General features: G+C 48.8%; 1 protein-coding gene across 7 annotated transcripts in view; it reads right to left on the bottom strand.

Moving 5' to 3' along the window:
- The window catches only part of LOC147883555 (receptor-like cytoplasmic kinase 185), a 181,790-nt gene that overhangs the window by 29,330 nt on the left and 127,413 nt on the right, over positions 1-25,047 (bottom strand). For all 7 annotated transcript variants that reach the window (XM_087399871.1, XM_087399870.1, XM_087399876.1 and 4 more), the window contains exon 7: positions 2,492-2,554. In XM_087399871.1, coding sequence (XP_087255997.1) covers positions 2,492-2,554 — 63 coding nt within the window. The remainder of the gene's footprint in view (positions 1-2,491; positions 2,555-25,047) is intronic.

The following is a 25,047-nucleotide window of genomic DNA, read 5'->3' on the forward strand; positions in this document are numbered from 1 at the left end:
TAGGGGGTCCTGAGAGTGGGGTAGGGAGAGCAGGCCGAGAGGGGAGGGAAGGAGGAGGGGCAGGGGAGGGGACTAAGACGAGAGGGGAGAGGGAGGGGCTGAGAGGGGAGAGGGAGGGGCTGAGAGGGGAGGGGGACTAAGACGAGCTGAGAGGGAGGAGGGGGCTGAGGGGCGGGGCTGAGGGGGAGGGCTGAACGCTAAGGGGGCGGCAGGGAAGAGAAGCAACTGAGAACAAGTGACCCTACAAATTTTAACTAACTGCAAGAACTAATTCCCAAACTTTGTTGCCAAGTCAAGCTGAAAACTGACAATTTGCATCCTCAAAATAACTGCTAAACTAACAGATAATGGAATACTATAAACTATAACAACAAGATACGATAATTCAAGAGGGAAAACTTTTCACCAACAAAATGAATCAACAGGACTAGAAAAGGATGAAGAGCTCCTTGGTCCAAACTTTCAGCCCTCTAGGAAATGATCGTTGCTTTAGTAATCTACACTCATTCTCACAAGAAAACCTTGAAGATGGATCATCTCACCAACGATACATTGTTGTACTTGCGCTATCCTTTCTCTGCTCAAGGGATAACTATTAAAGCAACGTTCACCCGCCTTGCTCCACGGTTTCTCAATCACCAACTAGCTCGTATGCTCTTCACAAAAAGAGCCATGACCACTAACAAATGCAGTAAGCCCACCAAAATTGCTTCACTGCAATTGCAAGCCAACTCAGGGCCTCAAAACCATCATCAAAGGCAGCAAGATACTTGTGCTCAAGGCAAGGGGGCATCCCACAACAACTACAATAGGATCATCGCTTCTTGTGCTCTAAATGCATCAATCTGTCTCCTCGCCTGGCAGTTCCCCAAGCTCCATCTTCCACTGCCAATGTCGTAGATCTAGATGAGAAGATCGATCGACTTGCCCTGAGGTTTGCCACGGTTTTCTTGCTGTATTTTCTCTCAATTGCTTTAGGCTATCACCGCACGCTGATCTTGACAAAATGCTTCCAATTGGAGGGAAAGGGACCGGCTAGCGACTGGCCTTCTTCAGATTTTCCTATTCGCGACATTTCCCATTCGTGACAGCAACTGCCTTGCATGGGAGGACAACCAAAACTATGCAACCAGTCCTTGTTTCTCCAACAGATGGTGGATGCTTCGTCTCAATCGATGATGGGAGCTTTCTTGACCATCTCTGTGCTCACTCTTTAGGCATTAATCGACAATGAAGCCGATGCAGAAATAGTTCTCGAAGTCTTGGCACGCCACGTCTGCTTACCCCTGTTGCTCTTATACCAAATATGATACACCACTAGTAAGCTCAAGCAAATCACGGGCTATGACACACAAATTTTCCACCCATCCAATCTCTACGACAGCAAACTCGTATTCATCATCACTCACATGTGTTCCACCTACATGCTACACACAAAGCCCACAAACCCCTAGATGATTCCACATGCCACATGTCACAATTCTAGGGTCAATCCTTAGTGCACCATTTACCCCTCTTCCGAGATCATGTTATCTCAACTTGAGCATAACACTTACACTCAGGGGGGTCATCGAGGAGGCCAGGGCATGGAGACAAAGGGTGTATTGTTGCTTTGTGAATATCTGCAAGGCTTTTGATACAGTGCCTGACTCATCAGACACTTACAGGAGTTGGGATACGATGGGGATAGTATCAAGTAGGGTTCGAACTAGAGCAGGGTGGACAGAGGAGATCATGAGCACCATCGGGTTCAAACAAGGTTGCCTACCCACATACACACCCAGACCCCACAGAGTAGGCCATAACAAAAACCAGAGATAGCACAACAAAGAGGGAGCTGGAGAGGACGCAGAGCGGTAGTGTCTGCTGTATGGACTGTTCCAACGCTGCACACAGCCAGGTACTGCTGTCAGGCTGCACACAATTCAAGAACAGGGCATAGGTGGGTCAAAAAAGGATGACACAACAGTGTAGAGGTCACACGTAGAAGCCCGAAGCCTAGGTACTCTGGAGGAGCAGCACAGGGTCAGGAGGCCACCCTAGACACACCTGGAACAAAAATTTGCAAGGGAAACTCCTCTCTCACTCCCTCCCCCCCCCCCCCCAACACACACACACACACACACATACATTTAACATATACATGTGTCTGTGATACCTTCAAAACCAGCTCTGTATGTTGTACTATGTAATTTTGTGAAATGAAACAATATATGCATATAATTAAAAAAGTATTGGACTTTGGTCTGGTTCCATGATCACTGCAAAAGGCAGCTACCTTGTTCCAGTATGTTCAAATCTGTCCCAAAATCATGTAGGAATAAAGAAACATGAGGAGATTTGTTCTTTCATGCAACGCTTCTGCCAAATGTGTTTACCTCTTTTAGCTTTTCAGCATATGTGCAACATGCGCTAAGGACCTGTGAATAGTTTAGACCATTAGAACCACTGCAGATACATTTATATTGTTGTGAAGTTTTTAAAAACTTACTTGAAATCTTGAAGGCTGGGAGGTTGTTGAAGTACTCCATCAAAATTGTTGTTGCTAATATCACTGCCATGGTTTGAAAATATATAAGCGATTGTAGGGATAAACAACATAGGAAAATAAGATATCTAGAAAATACAAAAGCAGCATTCTTTAAAAAATACATGTAAGCTGCAGCAAAAAGCCATAAAACTCCAATTTTTTTCAAAAAGATTACTTCATTAAGTATGAATGCAAACCGGAAGAGCAAGCTCTAATGCGGGAGTACATCGTGCCATACATGAGAAAAAAACCAGCTCAAAAAGAGCTAACCAAAATCCAAGGTTGAGGCTGAAAATGCCACGTCAACCTCAAAGAAGACTCAAAGAAGAAAGAAGATCCTCTCCAAACTCTGAAAAAAGTATCTCTCCTGGTAGTAGCTGCTCTGGAGGATCCTGCATGCTCGCCCAGATGGCCATCAGTGTGTGTATAGTATTAGTCCATACCCTGGCCATAGATTGGGAAGGGTGAACCTGTGAACCCTCCATCGCCTCCCTACATCTCGCCCTCCAAATATGCCAGGCTGCAATGCTAGCCAGAATCTCCCATGATGTGTCCACCGAGGCATGAGCAGCTCTGGAAGGAGTGAAGGGAACATCCTGGAGAGAACGAGACTCCACAAAGAGTAGAGTCTGAGTCATGTCCCTCGAAAAACACCTGGGGGCTAGTAAGAGATAACCATGCCACTAATACCCAAATCATGAAGAAGGATGCTCTATGAAATATGCTAAAATCCTAGCAACACCTTCCAAATCGTCGTCGCCTGTTTGCACTCCCAGAGGCAATGCTGAATTGAGTCAATTGCTGCATGGCATCGAGGACAAGTAGAGTCAGCCCCGAACAGGGATCTCCATAGGTTCACTGCAATCCCTCGATGAATAATAAGAGAGCGATCTTTCTAATGTTGAGAGATTTTTTTTTTTTTTTCCCATGAAAAAGACTTCTATTAAGTAAGAACAAAAACCCGCGAGAGCAAGCTCAAAGCGGAATACATCATGAAATCATGAGGATAATAAAAAACCCCTCAGAGTGAGGTGGAAAGAAGCCAAGGCTGAGGCTGAAAGTGCCATCTCAACCCTGTAGTAGATTCAGAGAAGAAAGGAGAATCCTTCCATTCCCTGAAGAAAGAAGCCCTCCTAGCTGAGGCTGCACGGGAGTCACCCTGCATACCCGTCCATACGGCCATCAGAGTGTGTACGATGTCTGTCCAGATGTGTGCGAGGGATGAACCTGAGTATCCTCCATAGGCTCTGTGCATCTGGCTCTCCAGATATGCCAGGCTGCTATGCTCGCTATAATCTCCCAAGAAGTATCCACAGAGGCATGTACAGCTGTAAAAGGACGGTGTGGAACCACATCCAACGAGCAAAACTCAACCCGATGACGTCGAACCGAAATGGCCCGAGAGGAGTCAAGTCCCTCATAGAAAACCTGAGGTCCTGTAAGAGAAAGCCAAGCCACCGAGCCCCAAGTCATAAAAAGTGGGGAATGGGCAAAGTGACTGAAGATCCTGGCTATCCCCATCCAAATCAATCTCGCCTGTCTGCAATCCCATAAGCAATGCTGAATAGACTCCGAAGCAGAAAGGCAACGAGGGCAAGTAGGGTCAGCTCTGAATCTGGACCTCCAAAGGTTCACTGCAATCCCGCCATGAATAGAAAGCCAAAAGAAGATAGTGATCTTTCTATTCCTGTGGGATTTCCAGAGCCTCCTCCAGAAGTACCTCTGCTGATCCGCAGTAATACCAAAAGTCTCCCAATGAGGAACTCTGGAGGGTCTCCATCCTCTACTACTGAGCTGAAATCTCCTGGCATTACTGACCGTGTAACGAAAGAAGGGGATGGTCTTCTCTCGATGCCCCGCGTCAATCCACTCCCACTCTCCGGGGTCCCACTGTAAATACCTGATGGGAACTCCTCCATAGAGCCAGAGTCTCCAAGACCCGGTGGAGAGTAACTGGGGGTCAGGGTCTAAGAACCACTCTGAATCTGATCCCTGCATCAAAAGGCCTACAACCCTGATAGGCTGAAAAGCAGACTCAAGCAAAATGTCCTCTGTAGATCTGAGCAATCTGCCACCATCCTGGACACTGAAAACCAAAGCATCCTCCTGTGCATCTCGGAAGGCTAAGACCTGAAGTGGAACTCCGCCTCTCGAGAAAGTACCTGCCCAAGTGGAGGAAGTGAGAGGCATATCATCTGTGTCTATCCAAGCCTCTGGAAGGGCTGTCTCAATCTGCAAGATCCTCCCTGCACTCCCTTTGAGATGTCCTGTCAACCTTGATTTGGTTTCCTCTGGAAGCCTACGGAAGGCTTTCCAAGATCCCAAAGAAGAAGCAAGTCCCCTCTCCCACCTGGCCCACTGCATGTAGAGTGAGGCACCCAATGGCCTGCCACGATCATCTAAAATACTATCGTTCCACATGATGGGCTGCCTATCAATCTCTTCCCGGGAGGAAGGAGGAATCCTCCGAAGAGAGCTTCTGAAACTAGCCCAAGCTTTCAGAATGGCAACCATGAGAGGGGATGAAGGTGATCTGAGGTGTGCTGTGGTGAAGATCCATCTAACACTGCTCATCCAGTCTCCTCCTGAGGAAGGTGTGCACCTCTGTATGCTGCTGATAAGAAAGTCCTTCCACGGTTCCTGTCCTGGCATAAGTCCTCGCACCACTATCTTGCACAGTAAAGCTCTGCACTGTAAATCTGGATCAATAATATTGAGACCCCCATCTTGTGTAGGGAGGATGAGGGTCTCCCAAGCCACTCTGGCTAAGGCATCTGCTGTGCCATCAAGCCCACTCCAGAGAAAGTTCCTGATCGGTCTTCTGAGCTGAAGTATGCAGTCCCTAGAACGGCACCAACATGAACAAATAAACCAGGCAGTGGCCAAGAGGACCTGGTTGACCACCACAACTCTAGAGGCAAGATCCAGCTTGGCTGAGCTCCAAAAGAGAAGCTTCCTTCTGATGCTCTCCAACACGGGAGCAAACTGTTGCGTGGTAGAAATACCCAAGCCGACCTGGCAGCCCAAATACCTGATAGGCACACCCCTCTGAACCCAAGTGAACCCTATGTCAAGCCCCCAAACTGGAGTGTCCTCATCACTGATCCAAAAGCCATTGGATTTATGCCAATTTATCTGCGCCCCTGCCACCAAGCAAAATAAATCCAATGCTGTCCTGAAAGAAGTCAGCGTCTGTGGAGAGGCATCCAAATAAATCGCTGTGTCATCAGCCAACTCACTGTCAAGCACCTCCTCTTCTCTTCTGATGGGAAGTCTCAGCCCAAAGATGTCAGCTTGAGATCTAACATAGATGCTCATAGCTTCGGCCACGAATAAAAAAAGGAAAGGAGCAAGGGGGCATCCGTGACGGACTGATCTCGAAATCTGAAATCTCTCACCCCTTACCCCACCAATAAGTACCTGGCTATGGGCTGATCTGTACAAAGAGGAAACACCTCTGATCCAAACATCAGTGAATCCAAAGCGTAGAAGGGTGCCCTCCAAAAAACTCCAATCTACTCTGTCATAAGCTTTTTCAAAATCCAATAGTAGAATGGCAAGATTCTGGCCACTCTGCATGGCCCACTCTGAAGCTTCCCAGAAAGAAAAAATGCTATAAAAAATACTTCTGCCATGCACAAATCCCGTCTGAGTGTCATGAATAAGATCAGGGAGAAGTGGCTGCAATCGGAGGCTGATAGCCTTGGCCAGAATCTTGTAACAAGTCCCCAGAAGTGTGATAGGCCTCCACTGGGACAATAAATTTCTGCTACCTCCTTTCGGGATAAGGTGGATGAGGCCCTCTGTGAGCGACTAAGGCATCTCGCCAGAGTCCCAAATGGCCTGCATGGCTGAAGTAATATAGTCTCCAATCATATCCCAAAATGCAATGAAAAAAGACGGGGTGAGGCCATCTAAACCTAGGCACTTGCCCTTGTGAAGGGCTGAAAGTGCAGTCCTGAACTCTGTGTTGGTGAAAGGTGCGTCAAGTAAAACATGCATATCCGGATTCACCAACACTGGGATACTCTGCCAAATAGCCTGTCTAGCATCCTCTATATCGTGTGTCTCAGGATCAGCAGTAAGGAGGGTGGCATAGAAATCTGAAGCTATGCGTAAGACGTCATCTGGCTCTGTCTGTAAAACCCCATGTGAGTCAATAAGCTGAGATACACTCTCTCTACTATGTCTAGGGCCAAGAGTAGAGAAAAAGTGTTTATTGACTCTACCACCCATCTGAATCCAGAAGGACTCCCGTGCATGAAAGGCATACTCTGCTCTCTGATCAAGCCAATAACTGCAGATGAGCCCTCGCTGCAGCAAGGCGCTCCTGAATCCAAGCATCTGAAGGCCGTTTCTGCTCTTCCCTCTACAAAGCTGCTAACTGCTGGCGAACACCAATCTCACGTCTGAGAATATCTCGTCTCCTGGTAGAAGCAACTGAGCAGTAAAAGTCGTTAATACCAGAGAGGGCATCGGCTAAATGTGATGGATGTGGCTGCCCACCCTGGACATGAGCAAACCATATCCGTAAGGCTGCCTCCGTAAGGTCCTCCTCTGTGTAAAAGGCATCTGGAATCCTGATGCTGGCAGATCGGCCTCTCAAGTGAGGCTCTGAGATAGCTAGAACAACAGGGAAGTGGTCTGAAGTGGAAACCCCCGCAGCAATGCATACCGATCCACCTCTGTCTAGTGCCCAGTCATCTACATAAAATCTGTCAATGCGTGCATGAATAGGCATCTGTTGCCTCCTGTTCGACCAAGAGAACAGGAGGGACTGTGGCTGAATAAGAAAGGCATCATCACACCAAGTATCTCTGCCATAGAAATGGAAAAGGAAGGCATCCTAAGCTGCTCTCTCCAAAGAGTGAAGTCCGCCTTCTCTACCCCCTTTTTTGTCTGAAGGTAACTCGACCATGTTAAAGTCACCTCCAATCACCCAAGAATCCACAATGGGGGCCCAGGAGAGCAAAGTCTTCCACATAAGGACACGTTCCCCTCTAATGTTGGAGGCATATAGGTTGAGGAAGCCAACCTTACGCCCTCCAATCAAAAGAATAATCCACTGAGCTCTAGAGGGGATAATGACTCCGTGCCCAACAACTAAGGGGAGAACCGACTGCGAAACTGAAATAGAAGTGCCTCCCCTAGTGCCCAAGGCAGGCGACCAAAAAGTATGGCCAGAAAGCAACTTGCCTGACTTGGCACAATCTCTATAATCCAGCTTGTGCTCTTGAATATATAATATATCAATGGAACCTCCAGTAACACCTGGATGAAGCTGATCCCGGATCAGCTGTCTACGGCGGCGATGTGGGACGCCACCTAGGCCCTGTATGTTCCAACTGATAATCCTCATCGATGGGAGGATGTAGAGTGGAACACCTTACCCGACCTAGTGGCGGAAACAAACCCCTCAACAGGGGAAGACCTCCTGCTCGAGGAGGGAGGGAAGGAACCCAGTGGTGGAAAATCAATAGGGGAAAGAATCCTGGCACTTGAAGAAGAAGCCCTGTCAATAGGAAACCCAACCACTGGCTCCCCAAAAGTAGCGGGCACAAACTCCTCCTCTGGGAAATCTGAACTCTCTGCCAAGGCTGAAAACGAGTTCCTGTGGAGCAATCCAGACACCGGAGTACGAAGGATCCCTTGTGAGGGAAGAGGATCAACAGTGTAAGCTATCCCCTTCCCCCTATCCAAGGGAGGGAGTGAAGAAAGCTCTCTATCCTGTGTCTGCCCAGCCGCGGAGATCTCTCCGTCCTCAAGAGGAACATCTGGCACTGCTGGATCTAAGGAAGAAGCTGCAACTGGGGAGGAGGTCGAAGCTTCAGCATCTCGGGCTGTGCAAGGTGAGACAGGAGGGACAGCTCGAGGTGAAGCAGAGTCTACTAAGGTACCCTCGTGAACTGAAGGAGGGACCTGCACACGTACTGGAACCCACTGTAAAGCGTCGCGTGTGCCTGAGGGAGGTGGGGGTCGAGGAGCAGGTGAAGGACCTGTACCACCCCCCTGTCGAGGCCGAGGAATAGGCACTGGACTTGTACCACCACTTGACTGAGCAGCACCGCCACGTGAAGAACGAGGAGCAGGAGCTGGACCTGTACCACCCCTCTGTCGAGGTCGAGGGGCAAGTGCCGGGTCTAAACCCCCCCCTGTCCCCCCTGTCGATGCCCTGAGGCGGTAGCTGTACCAGAGGGCTTCTTAGGCCTTTTCTTCTTCCTGGGGCAATCCCTGGCAAAGTGTCCCGAGGTCCTGCAAATCCTGCACTGGTCCTGCCTGCCTGAAATCTCCACTCTCTGGTGAAAAAAGGAACCATCCGGGCGCTGGATCATGACGTGGTCCATCTTGAGGTTAGGATCCTTGCAAAGGACCCTAACTCTAGGAACCCCATCAGCCTTGGTTGCCTCTACTGCAGTCAATGGCAACCCAGGGAGGGGTGGGATCTCAGCAACTGCGCCAAAATGCTCCCCAATAACAGAAAGAAGTCGATGGTAAACCTGGGGAAGCTCGGGGAACCTGATGAAGAGCGAGAAGATTTTCTTATCTGCCTCTACTGGGTCGAAACCAATGTGAAAGGCTTCAAAGAAGATCTTCCTGTGTCCCAGGTGTAAAAACTCAGCCTTGAGCACAGTGCTCGCAGCCTCTGGAGTGTCAAAAACAACCTGGAAAAAACCTCGTCCCAGAAGGCGAACATCTAACAATCGAGGAGTGAGGTCTGGGGGGAGAGCCGCAAGCATCCAGTCTCTGGCTTGGGATCTGGAGGGGTGAGACCCGAAGATGCATGCTAGCAATGTGGTAGAGCATTCAATCTCTACATCCTTCTTGAGCTAATCCTTCTTGAGCTGCTGCAACTCGTCTTTAGAGAAAGTGATAGTTTTCGCGGCTGGTGGAGGTGGAGTAGGATTGGCTGACGGGGTATCCATCGCCAATCAAGGTGAGGAGGCCGACTCTAAAAAAATAAAGGCTCCTTCCGTTCCAAAAAAGCTGCGGGGGGCAGAAGGAGGGGAAAGGAGGCAAGGATGAAGCAGGGGGGAAGGGGAGGGAAGGAGGAGAGGGGCTGGGGCTGAGAGGGGAGAGGGGCAAGCTGAGAGGGAGGGAGGGGGTGTTGGAGGGGAGGGCTAAGAGGGAAAGGAGAGGAGAAGAAGGAGAGGGGAAGGAGAGAAGGGAAGGGCAGGAGAGGGGGGGGGGGAGGGGGCGGAGAAGCAGGAAGGAGGCGGGGGGAGCAGGCTGAGAGGTAAGGAGAGGATTGAGAGGAAGAGAGGGGGCGGGAGAGCAGGCAGGGAGGGGGCGGGACAGCAGGGGGGAGGCGAAGGGCAAGCAAGGGAGGGGGCGGGACAGGGGGAAGGGGCGGAACAGCAGGGGGAAGGGGGCGGAGGCAGGGAGAGGGGGCGGAACAGCAGGGGGGAGGGGGCGGAGGCAGGGAGAGGGGGCGGAACAGCAGGGGGGAGGGGGCGGAAGCAGGGAGAGGGGGCGGAAGGGCAGGGGGAGGGAACGAGGGACAGGCAGGGGGAGGGGGCGGAGCAGCAGGGGGGGAGGGGGGGGAGCAGCAGGGAGGGGGCGAGGGACAGGCTGAGGGGAGAGAGAAACGGGCTGAGGGAGGGGGAGCAGCAGGGGAACGGGGAGGAGCAGCAGCTCAATGCCCCAGCAGCCACTTTTGGCAGTTAGATTTTGCAGATTTTTCTGTTGAGAGATTTCCAGATCCTCCTTCAAAAGTTTTTCTGCATCTCTGCAGAAATCTGAAAACTATCCCAATTAGGAGCTCTGGAGGGCCTCTAACCTCAATTGCTAAGCTGAAATCTCCTGGCATTTTGACTGTGTAACAAAAGAAGGGGATGCTCTTCTCTCAGTGCCCTTCATCAATCCACTCCCACTCCCCTGGGTTCCACTGCAAGAACCTAATGGGGGAACCACCATATAACCATAGTCTCCAAGACCCAAGTGCCAGGAGAACAGGGTCAGGATCAAGATACCACAGGGAGTCCTTGCCCGAGTTTCATGTAACTTGCAATCCTAACAAGCTAGAAGGAAACCTCCAAAAGAATATCATCTGAAGATCTGAGACGTTTGCCTTGCGAATCAAAGACAAGGGTCTCCTCATGTGCATCACGCAAGGCAATAACCTGTAAAGGAATACCCGTCCCTGCCATGAAGGCTCCCAACCAAGTCTCCCATATAACCCAAATATAGGAGGAGTCTCATTAAAACAGAGTGGATGATATATATAGACCCCATATTAGGAATGTAGGACATATGAACAGTAAGAACCATGGGGCTGGCCATAATGGTCTGTAGTGCTATCCCAATATTGTCTTACTGCTTTGCTGGAAAAGAGATGACCATGGCTGAGCTGATGCTGCTCCCCGCCTACAATGCTGCCCTCTCTCAGCCCCCTCCTTGCCTCCCTTCCCCGCCCCCCTCCCCTCCCTCCCATCATCCTCCTCCCTACCTTCCCTCTCCCTCCTCCCTCAGTCCCCTCCCCGAGCCCCCTCCCCACCTCTCTATCCCCGCCCCCTTCCCTACCTCTACCCCTGCCTATCCTCGCCCCTAACCTTGCCTCTACCCCTGCCGCCTTTCCCCATCCCTTCCTCCACCTCTACCCTTGCCTACCCTCGCCTTTACTCCCGCCTCCCTCAGCCTGCTTCTCCTCTCCCCTACCCCCGCCCCTTGCCCCGCCCCCTTTAGCCCCTACTTCTGCCTCCCTACCACCGCCCCTAACCTCACCCCTCCATGCCTCCTTCAGCTCCTCTCCTTGCCTCCCTCAGCCTCTTTCCATGCCTACCTCAGCCCCTCTCCCTACCTCCCTTCCCCCATCGCTCTTTACCCCCTCTCCTCCTCTTCCCTTCTCCTCCCTCTGTTAGCCTCTCCCCCCATCCTCCTCTCTATCTCCATCCTAGACACCCTCCCCTCAAGTCTTCTCCCTCTCCTTCTTAGTTGCTTAGTTGCATATTAGTTAGATAGAGTTCAACTATGTTTGTGTCGGCCTTTCCACCTTGATTGACAATGGCTCAGCCTTCAGTCAATCCTCGCCTGCTTCCATCGGCGTGAAAACCATCACATTCTCAAAAGACGAGTTGTAGCAGCTCAAAAAAGATACAGAGCAGGAGAGCTCGACATTGCTCTTTGCTCGCATCCATGGGTCCCACCCTTCCAGGTTACAGGCGAGCTTTACCTGGAGACCTTGCAGTGCACCTCAAGAGTTTTTCTGCTTGATCGAGGCTTCTTTCAGGTTGATTTTGATTCCCCGGATGCAGCAGGTATAGTGCTTCAGGCTGCGATGGTCACCGAAATACCCCACCTTCCTGGGATGCCTTCTTCGACATCAGAGGCAATTAGGTCGGATGGGTACTACATGTTTGGGTTGTTATCTCTAACCCTAACATTATGGATGACTACATCATGCTCCAACGTCCAAATGGCTCATTCTGTAGGCAGAGAGTCGAGATCATTGGGAGACAGGATCAGTGTAGGATTTGCAGGACCAGAGATTGCCCAAGGAAGAGAAAAAAGAACAGGCCTAAAAGATCCATGGGTGCAGCGCCCCATAGCACCACCTCGGCTGGACCTACTTCACTATCTATTGAGCATCCTACCACTTCTCACGTTGCTGGACCTTTCACCTCTTGCCCAAGACCCCGTCACCTCTCGTCTTGCACCTTCTTCTACAATGCGAATAGGACCATCAGCACGTCTTGTTCCAGTGTTCCCTCGTTGGATGCCAGTGAGAGTTGTTGAGCCAATACCTTAGGATGCATGCACACTTTATGATACCCCAAATCAGCCAGTCTGTAACCTCTCACATATGCCATGCACCCTCTTCACTAGGGCGGGGGGAAAGGATGCCGTAATGAAACTTCATAATGCCCAAGCAAAGGATCATGAGGGACTATGCACTGAGTTCATTTGGGATTAACATCCTAGCCCCGATCTTAGCAAAGCTATTTAATGAAGCTGTTTGTTTGGGGTTTCCACGCACCTGGACCATTAACACTATCTCACCCATCTATAAGGCAGGGGATCCCATGAGCCCAGAGAACTATAGGACCATTATGCTTAGATATGTAATGTCCAACATTTATGCATTAGTACTTGATTCCGAGGTCAGCAGATTTGCAGAGTGTCGAGAACTTAGAGCAGCAGGACATGCTGGATTCCGGCGTGATCATCGAACCATCGACCACATTCTCCTGCTCAGATGTATCATCGAGGAGGCGAGGGCACGAAAGCAGAGGGTTTACTGATGCTTTGTGGATTTCCGCACACGGTTCCAAGAGCCCGCCTCATACGGTGCCTACAAGATTTGGGTTACGACCAAGAGATCATTTGGGCGGTCATGGCACTTTATGGGAGAGTTTCAAGCAGAGTCTGAGCAGGATCTGGGTGGACAGACGAGATCATGAGCACTATCGGGGTCAAACAAGGGTGTCCATTATCACCTACCTTGTTTGGCCTCTACATTGATGAGCTTGAGACAGTGATGTAAACATAGGGGGGGTAGGTTGCTCTCTTGCAGACACGCTGATCCGGATAATGCTTTACACAGCTGACGTGGCTCTCTTGTCTTCCTTACCAGAGGGGCTCGAGAGACACCTTGATGCACTATAGTCCTTTTGTGAGTCTCATGATTTGAAGGTCAACCTGGGTAAAACCAAGGTCATGATCTTCGAGCCGTCATGCGCCAAGAGCAGTTCGCATTTAATGGGCCACCTGTTGAGATAGTTTCATCATACACTTATCTTGGGGTTGTCTTTTTCGGACCCATCTTCACTATGAGACCCACGATGCAGGCACGCTTGAGCATAGGGTATGCTTCATTGGCCAGACTAGAGAAGCAGTGCTTTCGCTCACACTTTCAGGACCCACGGACCAAAGGGTTGCTTTTTGACTCCTTGGTTCGTCCAGCGGGTATGTACGGCAGCCCATGTTGGTAAGACAACCTCCCTTCCAGTACAACATGGATGCTCCGTTTTCTCCCCTCCTATCACATGAGGTCAACCAGGTTATCCGTGAGGATCTATTACAGCTACACACATTCCAGACCAGGTTGGGACCGAGTGATCTTCCAGTGGAGCTTAGCTTCTACAGAGATCACTTCTTACAAATCATAGCAGAGGGTTTCATTGACCCACCAGGATACACGCAGATTTACTTACCCCACTCACTGAGGATCTCTCTTGGGCAATTCCGGGTCTCTTCACATAGACTTCGTATCGAGAGCGGCAGAGCAGAGCGACTACCCAGGGAGAGGCGCATATGCACTTTGTGTGACATGCAAGAGGTTGAGATAGAGGAGCACTTCATCATCAGGTGTCCTATTTACTATGAGATCCGAGGGCATTTCTACTACCTCTTCAAAGACAGCTATGGGATTTTGGCCTGATTCATCTCCTAACCAGACCAGCAGTGTTTGGAAGGTTTCATTTATGAGGTACTCAGACATCGCAAGAGGATACTTCGAGCACGGAGACAAGAGCAGACTTTTTCCTTGGTTGATCCCTCTCAGAGCTCTATCACGGAGTTTTTTCAGCCAGATCACATGGACCCCCATGAGACAAGGCCTCCACATGACCCGACAGCTCAGACAGAGGATTGACACACAGATCACACTTGGGGACATCCCCTCCCTGTTTAGAGTCGGGTCCCGCCCGACGGGGTTCACAGTTGCCCTGGTCAGACGCAGAGCTATGACCAGGAGACATGCCAGGGCTGCACTTTTGAGTAGCCGACAGCACTCTATCGCCGATCTCATGTCCCCATTGCCTCATCCACCTTGATATTCTGATGATGATGATGAGATAGTTGACTACCGACATGACTATGTTGTACTTAGGACTTAGTACTGCCATTCTGCATTTTTTGCACTTGCATTGGTGTGGATACTCGTTTAGTAGCTCCACCACCACAGCTCATTTGTACCAGGTTTTCCACAGTCTCATATCAATCTTCCGAAGACTTTAATAAACTTTCTTTCTTTCTTTCTTTCTTAGCTAGACCATTGGCACGTGGATAATAGGGAGATGAAAATTTGTGAACTATTTGTAACATGTGATCCAGGGCAGCAATGGTGCCATTGAGGAAGTGAGATCCTCTATCACTCATCAACTCAACAGGACAGCCAAACCGAGAGATGATCTCGTCATATAGAAATGTGGCTACCACTTCGACTGTACAGTTTTTGACTACCTTGGCTTCGACCCATTTGGTTCCATAGTCGGTGGCAAGCAGAGCATACTTGTTCCCTTGGCATGTGGTAGGAGAGATGGGCCCAATGAAATCCAACCCCCAACGATAGAAGGGGGGAGCTAGAGTGAATGGTTTTAGAAGAAGGTACTCGCACCTTGTAGGCTTGGGATGTGCACGTTGACAAGAATCACATCCGATCACATGAGCATGACAGTCGCAAAAGAGCTTGGGCTACTAGAACTCAGGTCGCATGATCTTCCGAGCAATAGCATTTGGATCCATATGCCCTCCACCTATGCCAGCGTGTGCCTCTTCAAGAATGGATTGTGTCTCGTGGGGGAGCACACATCGTCTCAAGATATGGTCCTTCCTGAGTTTGTACAATTGACCTGCAATCAACTTAAAAGGAGCCGCTTGAAGGATCCTCTTCCGTTTCTCTGTTAGAGTCAAACCTGGAGGAAAGCCACCTACAAACAACAGTTGTACTATGTTGGCATACCATGGTGGAAAGTAGTCCATCGCAAACAGGCATTGATCAGGTAGCGCCGTCACCCCAAAAAGACCTGCATCGGGTAATTCGTCTGTGATACCACTGGCTAGTTCCCCGAAATGTAACTTGGACAAGTGGTTTACAGGTTGATGCAGCCTGCCAGCCCTCACCACAATATCAAATTCAAATTCTTGAAAAAGAAGAATCCATCTACTTAACCGGCCACCAAGAGTAGGCTTATTCAATAAATACTTAAGAGCTTGATGATCAGTGATGATCACAAACTTGTTTCCCAAGAGGTAGTGATGATACTTGGTCATGGCATAAACCACGCCGAGACCCTCCCTTTCTGTGGTACTATAATTGCGTTCTACTCCATTGAGTTGTCGGATGGTGAAGTAGATGGGCAAATCAATCTTGGTATCCTAGTTAGGTTGAGCCAGTATAGCACCTATTGCCCACCCACTAGCATCCACATGGACATGAAAAATGACATCCCAATCTAACTGCCTGAGGATGGGGGCCTTCACGAGGCGATGCTTCAGATCATCAAAGGCTAGTTATTGCGGGGTGGCCCCAAACAAAAGATCGGTCTTGATGTAGGAGTTCTGTCATTGCAATAGCAATGTCGGCATAGAAACGTATGAACCTTCGGTAATAGCCCACATGCCCTAAGAAAGACTTCACCTCTTTGGGTGTACGAGGGATAGGCAATGAGATGACCACCTCTACCTTGGCGGGGTCAGTAGTCATGCCCTCAGCAGAAACAATATGACCAAGGAGAACACCTCGGAGTGTGAGAAAGAAGCTTTTGTCAGGGTTCAAGCAGAGGCGCACTTCTTTGCACTTATCAAAGACCCATCTTAACTTATGTAGATGATCATTTTGTATGGCCGGATCAATATGGGAGGCGGTTTTACCATTAAAAACAGAGAAGTCATCTAGAAATACCTCAATAAACTTACCGATATTCTCCTGAAAGAGTTTGGTTACAAGTCGCTGAAATGTTGCGGGGTCATTACATAATCCAAAGGACAACATTCGGTAGGTGTATGTTCCCCATGGAGTGACAAAGGTAGTGTTGGGCTGATCTCGTTCTTTCACGCGGACTTGGTTGTAATGCTATATCCATCCATGAATGAGTATAAAGCATGTCCTACTGTCATGTGCACGGATTGGTATCTGACGTGTACTAGGTACACAGAACTAGCTCAGGTTAGCCTGGGGAGGCTTAGAGCTAGGCAGGCTTGATTCTTGGGTTGAGTGGCAAGGGTACGAACTATTTATAGGTCTTCACTATTTTTGGCGCCGGGGCCCGAGTCTATAAAAGAGGCCCAGGGGGTTCAGTTCTCAGTGTGCAGTTGGGAGCAAGTCTCGTTCCCAGGTGCCAGGTCTGATCCTGGATTGAGTCGCGGACGCACGCCTGCATCTTAGCGTAGCCCAAGGCCCAGTGGCAGATCCAGGGCTTCACAACGCCACCTGGTGGTATGGGACACCAGGCTAGTTTGGATCTGATTGGGAGTTCGTGCCAGTAGCTCAGCTCGTGGCTCGGAGGGGACATCTTCTGATTCGGGATCACATCCCGTAGATGTCACGGTTGGGTGGTGAGCAGCCTGCTCAGTTCTGATGTTGTGTGTGGTTGTTTTGCAGATCAGGGGTTTCAGGAGTGCTGGGATGTGTCAGTTGGTATCAGAGCCAACTCCTGAGGTAGGAACTTCTGATGCGAGAATTTTTGACGGATTTCTCTTCCAGGTATGCCCTAAATTTTGAAATCTGTTGCTGCGTTTTTGCTGGCTACCTGGGATAGAAGGGGTGGAGAGATATCTGGAAAAGAAAGAAGAATAGGAGAGAGAGAAAATCGAGATCTCTGAAGGCCTGTGAGAGAAGTCTAGAGGAAGGAGAGAGAGAGAGCAGAAAAGCAGGAGAGATGGGCGGAAAAGAGCAGCAAGGGAGGCGTGGAAGTGGCGCTTATGAAGGTACGGAGTAGGCAGGGGCAAAGAGAGGCTTGTCAGCCTGTGCAATAGGCTGTGTACAGCCTGCGCAACAGGTTGCGAACAGCCTGTGCATAGGGCTGCGTGCAGCCTGCGCAGGGGGGTGCTTTTTTCGAAAAAGCACCCCTCCAAAGCTAGAGGGGCTTGGCCTTTTTTGGAAGCTCAGCTTCCAAATAAGGCTGCCCTGCACCCTATATAGGTGGGGGCAGGGTACTAGCCTACCCACAAGCAGCCTAGAGCTTCGAGCCATCACCTCGATTTCTGGGCCAGCCTGCCTCATCCGACCCTGCCTGCGCCAGCACTGCCCTGCATCGTGCAGTCTTCTGCATCCGTACCCTGCCTGCGTCAGCCTGCGCAGCCATCGAAGGCTCTTCATCAGCACCGTACGGACTGTACGGAATATTTGCGCCAGCCCTGCAATAGTACCGTACGAGCTGCGTCAGCCCCTGCACCTGCTGCTTCAAACCCCGACTGCGCACCTGTACCTACAGCACTGTACGGACGCCGTACAGTTACGTCAGCACTGTACGGCCTCCGTCAGCAGCCGTACAGCCACGTCAGTGAAACCGTACGGCCTGCGTCAGCAGACCGTACAGCTACTCCAGCAGCACGCGCATCCGGTTGCAGGTTCGGAGAGGTCCCGGGATTCGTGGGCTTCCGATTCGCCAAGTTCCAGCATCTCCTTCCGTCAGCATCATTCGGGACGGTTTTCTTCTGCTCCATCCTCCTCTGTGCTTCGTTTCAGTCAGTTATTTCTCTCAGTTTGTATTCAAATCAGATTTCAGCCATGTCTGATGCTCAAAATCCCGAGTTCACCATGGGAGAGCAGGACTTGGATTACACTCCTGTGGGAGAGGAGGATCAGGGTCTCTATGACGACCTGATAACTAAAAAAGCCTTTAGTGAATTTACGACTGCTCTTGATGGCAAATTCAAGCAGGTCAATGCTAATCAATCGGGGTTGACACAGCAACTCCAGGGGATACAAGCAGCTCTCACTCTTCTGGCTAGCACTGTACAGGCACTCACGCATGTGGATGCCATGGCTTCGGTGCTAGGCCCAAATATAACTCCAGATCCTTTTCCGGGTGACCAAAAGTCAAGAACAAAGGAGGTAGTTGACACTTGGTTGCACAAGTGGCAGGTACACTTCCAATTCCACCCCTATCCAGATGAGAAAAAGATTCAGCTTGCAGCAGGGTTTATGTCAGGTAAAGCCTTGCTATGGTGGAAAGAACTCCAGCCTAAGCCTGATACTTGGACAGATTTTGAGGGCATCTTCAGGAAGGAGTTTCTGAAGAAGGAGGATGACTACGATATCGTTGGCAAGCTCAAGGCCCTCGATATGTCAAAATTAAACTTGACCTTTGAAGTTTATCTTCAAAGATTTAGGGATCTGCAAACCAGGGCCACTAAAATGGATCCAGTGACCTTGTTAGGTTTCTTCGTGGATGGTTTGCCAGACTCCTACAAGTTGCAGATAAAGAACAACAAGTGCACAACGTTGCAGGAGGCCATGACATATGCACGCATATATGATGATACCATGGCCGGTACCAAGGCAACCACAGTTACCGATACGAGTGGAAAGAACAAACGCAAGTTCTTTCAGCATACGATTGGTATTGCGGAGACGAAGTCTACGGACAACGCCTCCAGGAAAAGCTTAACTCCAGCAAAGAATGGTAAAGCCCGTTTCCTTCGCACTCTCAGGCTCAAGAAAGAAGGCCGATGTTTCTATTGCGAGGAGCGAGGCCACACAAAGAATGAGTTTCCTAAGCGGAAGAACCAAAAGTTGGTGCTAGGACTGAAGCTCCAGGCGGGTCCACGTACCGCAGCCAAGGGAGCAAACCAAGTCACGATGATAGGTATTTCAGTAAATGTCATTACCTGCCCCCTTTCTTGTAATTGTACTTTCAATACTTCGTTGTTTGGTTCCCATGATCTTTTCCGAGTTTATGGAGAAGTTAGGGACCAACAGGTTCACATTCTCTTTGATCCGGGCAGCTCTCACAATTTTGTTAATTACAAATTTGTGTAGAAGATGGGGCTGTCCACAGTACCTAGCGACCACACCTATGAGGTGCAGCTTCCAGCTGGGAAGCACTTTGGGATCGCAAGGTTGAAGCGCTTCCTATCCGGATTCAGGCCTACACGGGAGCTCTCACATGTTATGTTATGCATCTAGAGCATGGAGACGAAGTCTACGGACAACGCCTCCAGGAAAAGCTTAACTCCAGCAAAGAATGGTAAAGCCCGTTTCCTTCGCACTCTCAGGCTCAAGAAAGAAGGCCGATGTTTCTATTGCGAGGAGCGAGGCCACACAAAGAATGAGTTTCCTAAGCGGAAGAACCAAAAGTTGGTGCTAGGACTGAAGCTCCAGGCGGGTCCACGTACCGCAGCCAAGGGAGCAAACCAAGTCACGATGATAGGTATTTCAGTAAATGTCATTACCTGCCCCCTTTCTTGTAATTGTACTTTCAATACTTCGTTGTTTGGTTCCCATGATCTTTTCCGAGTTTATGGAGAAGTTAGGGACCAACAGGTTCACATTCTCTTTGATCCGGGCAGCTCTCACAATTTTGTTAATTACAAATTTGTGTAGAAGATGGGGCTGTCCACAGTACCTAGCGACCACACCTATGAGGTGCAGCTTCCAGCTGGGAAGCACTTTGGGATCGCAAGGTTGAAGCGCTTCCTATCCGGATTCAGGCCTACACGGGAGCTCTCACATGTTATGTTATGCATCTAGAGCATGTAGACTTGTTGATGGGGATAGAATTAACAAGAATGAATTAAGTGTGTTTGAACACCGTGAATTGAGAATGTTGTTAGATAATTTTAAGGACGTATTCCCAGCTCAACTGCCGGAAGGTTTACCTCCAGAACGGGCAGTAGATCATCGCATAGACTTAGTCCCAGGGGCTCAACCTATCAGTGTACCACCTTATAGGATGAGCCACGTAGAGGAGGATGAGTTAGCTATCCAGCTTCAGGATTACCTGAATATGGGCTATATTCGCCCAAGTAAATCACCCTGGGGTGCACCTGTCCTCTTAAGAAAGAAGAAAGATTCTTCCTAGAGAATGTGTATAGATTATAAACGATTAAATAAAGTCACAATTAAGAACCGCTATCCTTTACCTCGTTCCGATGATTTGATAGACCGTTTGGCTAGAGCGAAGTATTTCACTAAGATTGATTTGCGTACGGGTTATCACCAAATCCGTATCTATGCTAAACACATAGATAGGACCGCATTCCGGACTAGGTATGGTCATTACGAGTTCCTCGTATTACCTTTTGGTTTGACCAATTCTCCTGCTACTTTTCAGCAGATGATGAACGATTTGTTCAGGGATTTTCTGGGCAAATTTGTTGTAGTGTTCTTAGATGATATCTTGGTATATAGTAAAACGCTTGAGGATCATATAGGACACCTCCGGGTTGTCTTAGTTGTTCTAAGACAGCATAAGCTTTATGCCAAGATGAGTAAATGTGACTTCTTTATGAAGGAGATCATTTACTTAGGACACAAGATTTCTTCTGAAGGTATTAGCATTGATCTGGATCGTATCCAGAAGGTTTTAGAATGGCCTATCCCTCAGACTGTGAAACAACTTCGTTCTTTCCTAGGATTTACGGTATTTCTTCGGAAGTCAGTGCGTGATTATTCACATATCACGGCACCCTTGACCAATATATTGAAAGGTCGTGGACGCAAGTCTACCCAGCCGATCTCTTGGAATGATGCAATGAACAAGGCTTTTGAAACCTTGAAGTTTTCTATCAAGGAAGCACCCGTTCTTGCATTACCCGATCCTACCCGGCCTTATGTTTTGGAAGCCGATGCGAGTGATTATGCGATTGGGGCAGCTCTATTCCAAGAGGGCAGACCTGTAGCTTTCGAGAGTAAGAAGCTAGACGACACTCAATATCGTTGGCCCACACTCGAGAAGAAACTTTATGCTGTAGTGTATGCTCTTAAGGTTTGGAGACACTACTTATATGGTTCAAAGTTCCTTGTATTGACTGATCACCAGTCAATTAAGTATGTGTGTGATGGCTCAGAATTGAGAGGAAGGAAAGCTAGATGGGCAGAATTAATACAGGATTTTGATTTCGAAATACGTTATCGTAAGGGTTCGTTGAATAGTGTGGCGGATGCCTTAAGTCGAGTTAAGTTTGTAAATGCTTTGTCATTTACGGAAATATCCTCAGACCTATTTCAATCCTTGAGAGGGCTATACGCAACTGATAGTCATTTCAGTTCTTATTGGCAGAGAGTCCAGGATGGGAGCTCCATGGTTGACCAGGACTCAGGGATTGTGCCACCTAGGATACAGGCGGCAGGAGGTCAGTGGATGATTAGGAACGGCTTGCTGTTCCGGAATGAAAAGATTTGTGTGCCTGATGTTCTGGACCTTAAATCCAAGATTCTCTGGGAGTGTCATGATGCTCCTAGTGCTGGACATCCGGGTATACATAGGACTCTGTCTCTTGTGAAGCATACCTTTTATTGGCCTAAGATGCGTGCATTTATAGAGAACTATGTAGTAGGTTGCCGGGTTTGTCAGGTTACTAAGGCTGAACGCCTTAGAAGCGCGGGCTTATTACAGCCTTTACAGATTCCAGGTAATAAATGGGAAAGTATTTCCATGGATTTTATTACTGGTTTACCTCGAACGCGCAAGGGTCATGACTCTATTTGGGTCATAGTCGACCGTTTGACAAAAATGGCTAGATTCTTACCTACAAGAACAACTATTTCAGCTGTTCAGTTGGCTCACGAGTTTGTGGACCACTTGTTCAAGCTGTATGGTTTGCCATCTGACATAGTCAGTGACAGGGACTCAAAGTTTACAAGTAACTTTTGGACACTTGTTTTTGAGAAGTTAGAAACTACTCTAAGTATGAGTTCCTCGGATCATGCACAATCCGATGGTAGTACAGAAAAGGTCAACCAGTTGGTTGAAGACATGCTTCGGGCATATGTATCTAAGAGACAGTCTTTATGGAAAGATTATCTACCTATGATTGAATTTTCTTACAACAGTGCAAAGCATTCTAGTGGTTACAGTCCTTTTATGCTTATGTACGGGTTTCAACCTAAGTCACCAGTTATGGTTGGATTAAAAGGGATTCAAAATGATGCTGCTAAGAACTTCTTGCAAGACATGCAGGAAATGTTGCAGTTTGCCAAGGAGTCTATTAGAAGTGCCCAAGATCGGGACAGATTTTATGCTAATAGACATCTTTCACCCAGAGAGTTCTCTGAAGGAACAATGGTATATTTGAGAATTCCTAAGGAATCCAAGAGCCTAAGTACTGGTTTGGTTCCGAAATTATCCCCCAGATACTGTGGCCCATTCAAGGTCATTAAAAGAATTGGACCAGTTGCATATCGACTAGAATTACCTCCTGATGTTAAAGTACATCCAGTCTTTCATGTCAGTAGACTGAAAGAAGTATTGGGTGCAGATGATCAACTTGTTTCTCCTCATGAGATTATAGAAGTTACAGATTTGACTTTTATTCCTCACGGCCCTGAATCTATTCTTGAATTTCGTGAAAGACAGATTCGTAATCGTACTATCACGGAATACAAGATTAAGTGGAAGGATCATGTTGAGGAGGATGCAACATGGGAGACATTACAAAACCTCCAAAGAACATTTCCAGATTTCTTAGCGAACTCAAGAGTGAGTTCTTAGAGGAGGGGGAGTATGTCATGTGCACGGATTGGTATCTGACGTGTACTAGGTACACAAAACTAGCTCAGGTTAGCCTGGGGAGGCTTAGAGCTAGGCCAGCTTGATTCTCGGGTTGAGTGGCAAGGGTACGAACTATTTATAGGTCTTCGCTATTTTTGGCGCCGGGGCCCGAGTCTATAAAAGAGGCCCAGGGGGTTCAGTTCTCAATGTGCAGTTGGGAGCAAGTCTCGTTCCCAGGTGCCAAGTCTGATCCTGGATTGAGTCGCGGACGCGCGCCTGCATCTTAGCGTAGCCCAAGGCCCAGTGGCAGATCCAGGGCTTCACAGTGCCACCTGGTGGTATGGGACACCAGGCTGGTTTGGATCTGATTGGGAGTTCGTGCCAGTAGCTCAGCTCGTGGCTCGGAGGGGACATCTTCTGATTCGGGATCACATCCCGTAGATGTCACAGTTGGGTGGTGAGCAGCCTGCTCAGTTCTGATGTTGTGTGTGGTTGTTTTGCAGACCAGGGGTTTCAGGAGTGCTGGGATGTGTCACCTACCACTATCTCCAACACTCTATCTGTGAAGGAAGAACCTATCACGTAGTGTTGCAGCATTCAAACTCCGATAGTTAACACATATCCTGAGTTTGCCAATCTCTCTTTTGATTCCGCTAACCCAATCTGAGTAATCCACTGGGTAGATTAATCATGCTTGCTCCATTTTTTGTATATCTGTTTGGATTTCCTTGCCATAGTTGGGATTCATGTGGTATGGACCTTTAATCACAGGGTCTGCATCCGAGTATAAGTCGATGCGATGCTCCATGAAATCAGCTGGCACCCCCTTCAGATCCTTGTAGGACCAGGCAAAGACATCCACAAATTCTTTAAAAAGATCTGTCACTGCTGCTAGAAGATAGTCATGTTCCTAGACCCAAGTGGCTACCTTCACATGTCGGGGTTTGTCCTCAGTCCCAATGCTGAGGTACCGTTAGTTTCGTGCCTCATCAACAGGGGCAATGGATTGGGATGTTGAGGTACGTGGCTCACCCGTGCTCAGTCCTGGATGTGCTAGAGTATCCTCAAGGGGAAAGTCGCCCTCCACTTCTCTCAATCAAGATTGGGGATAAGTAACTGGTGGGTTCTCTAGGAAGTGCACGGTCTGAGATGTAGAGTCGATAGATGTTATGTGCCTTAGACACCTCGGTGCTTGTCTCAGTATGCCCGGTAAGGTAATCCTTCCACCTCATAAGTGGTTGCAGGAAGGTCTTCAACTGGGGGGTGGTTGGCTTTTGATAAGTAAAGGTCAAGCAGAGTGAACGGTCATGTCCTCATCTTCGTATCTAGTATGCACCTTGGGTCTCCCCAAGACCTCAAGCTCTTGGTGTTGATTCTCCTCAAGTTCAGCAATGTCTGTGTCACTTTCTTCTAAATCACCATCACCATCAATTTCTTCTCCAATAGTGATATTGTCTACTGTATGGCCATCATTTTACTTAGCAGGACCATGGTTGTTCTCTGTAGTACCATCATTGTACACTGGAGTACCATTGGTGGGTTGTGCAATACCGACATCGTATACACTAGATCCATCATTGTATGCTATAGTACCATCAGCATAATTTTGACCAATGTCCTCCATGTCGGCCACTGTACCAATGTCAGTGTTCACTGCACTACCGCTACTAGCATTCACACTGGATGACCATCAGTGTTCACTGCAGTACCATCATTGTCCTCGGTACGATCATTGGTGTCCACTGTAGTACCCTCTACACTACCTTGTGCCATACCCCTAGTCACCATTCTCTGAAAGACCAAAAGGCATCCTTTCATAAACTAGTTCAACAAGACCCTGTGCATATGGTTCTTGGTAGACTTCTGATAGTCGACTTGAAGTGCTAAGGTGTTCTTCGGGATCTTCTTGTTGGCATAGTTCCACCATGTTGATGGCTAAGGAGCCCAAGGCTCCCATCCAATCCAAAATGACAACTTCCTCGTCCTCTTGATCAGCCCGATCCAACTAGTAGGTCAAACTTTCAAATCCTTCCACGGTTGTCTCCTCATTGTTATGTTGGTCACCACCCATGGGCCAGTCCCCACAAGCCCAATGCTCCTCTTCAGCTCCCGCTTGTTCTTCAAAATCCTCTTCTCCCAGTT

Source organism: Dipteris shenzhenensis, chromosome 28 (genome assembly GCF_047967505.1).
Source record: "Dipteris shenzhenensis isolate YYH24624 ecotype China chromosome 28, Dip_SZ_1.0, whole genome shotgun sequence".
NCBI lineage: Eukaryota > Viridiplantae > Streptophyta > Polypodiopsida > Gleicheniales > Dipteridaceae > Dipteris > Dipteris shenzhenensis.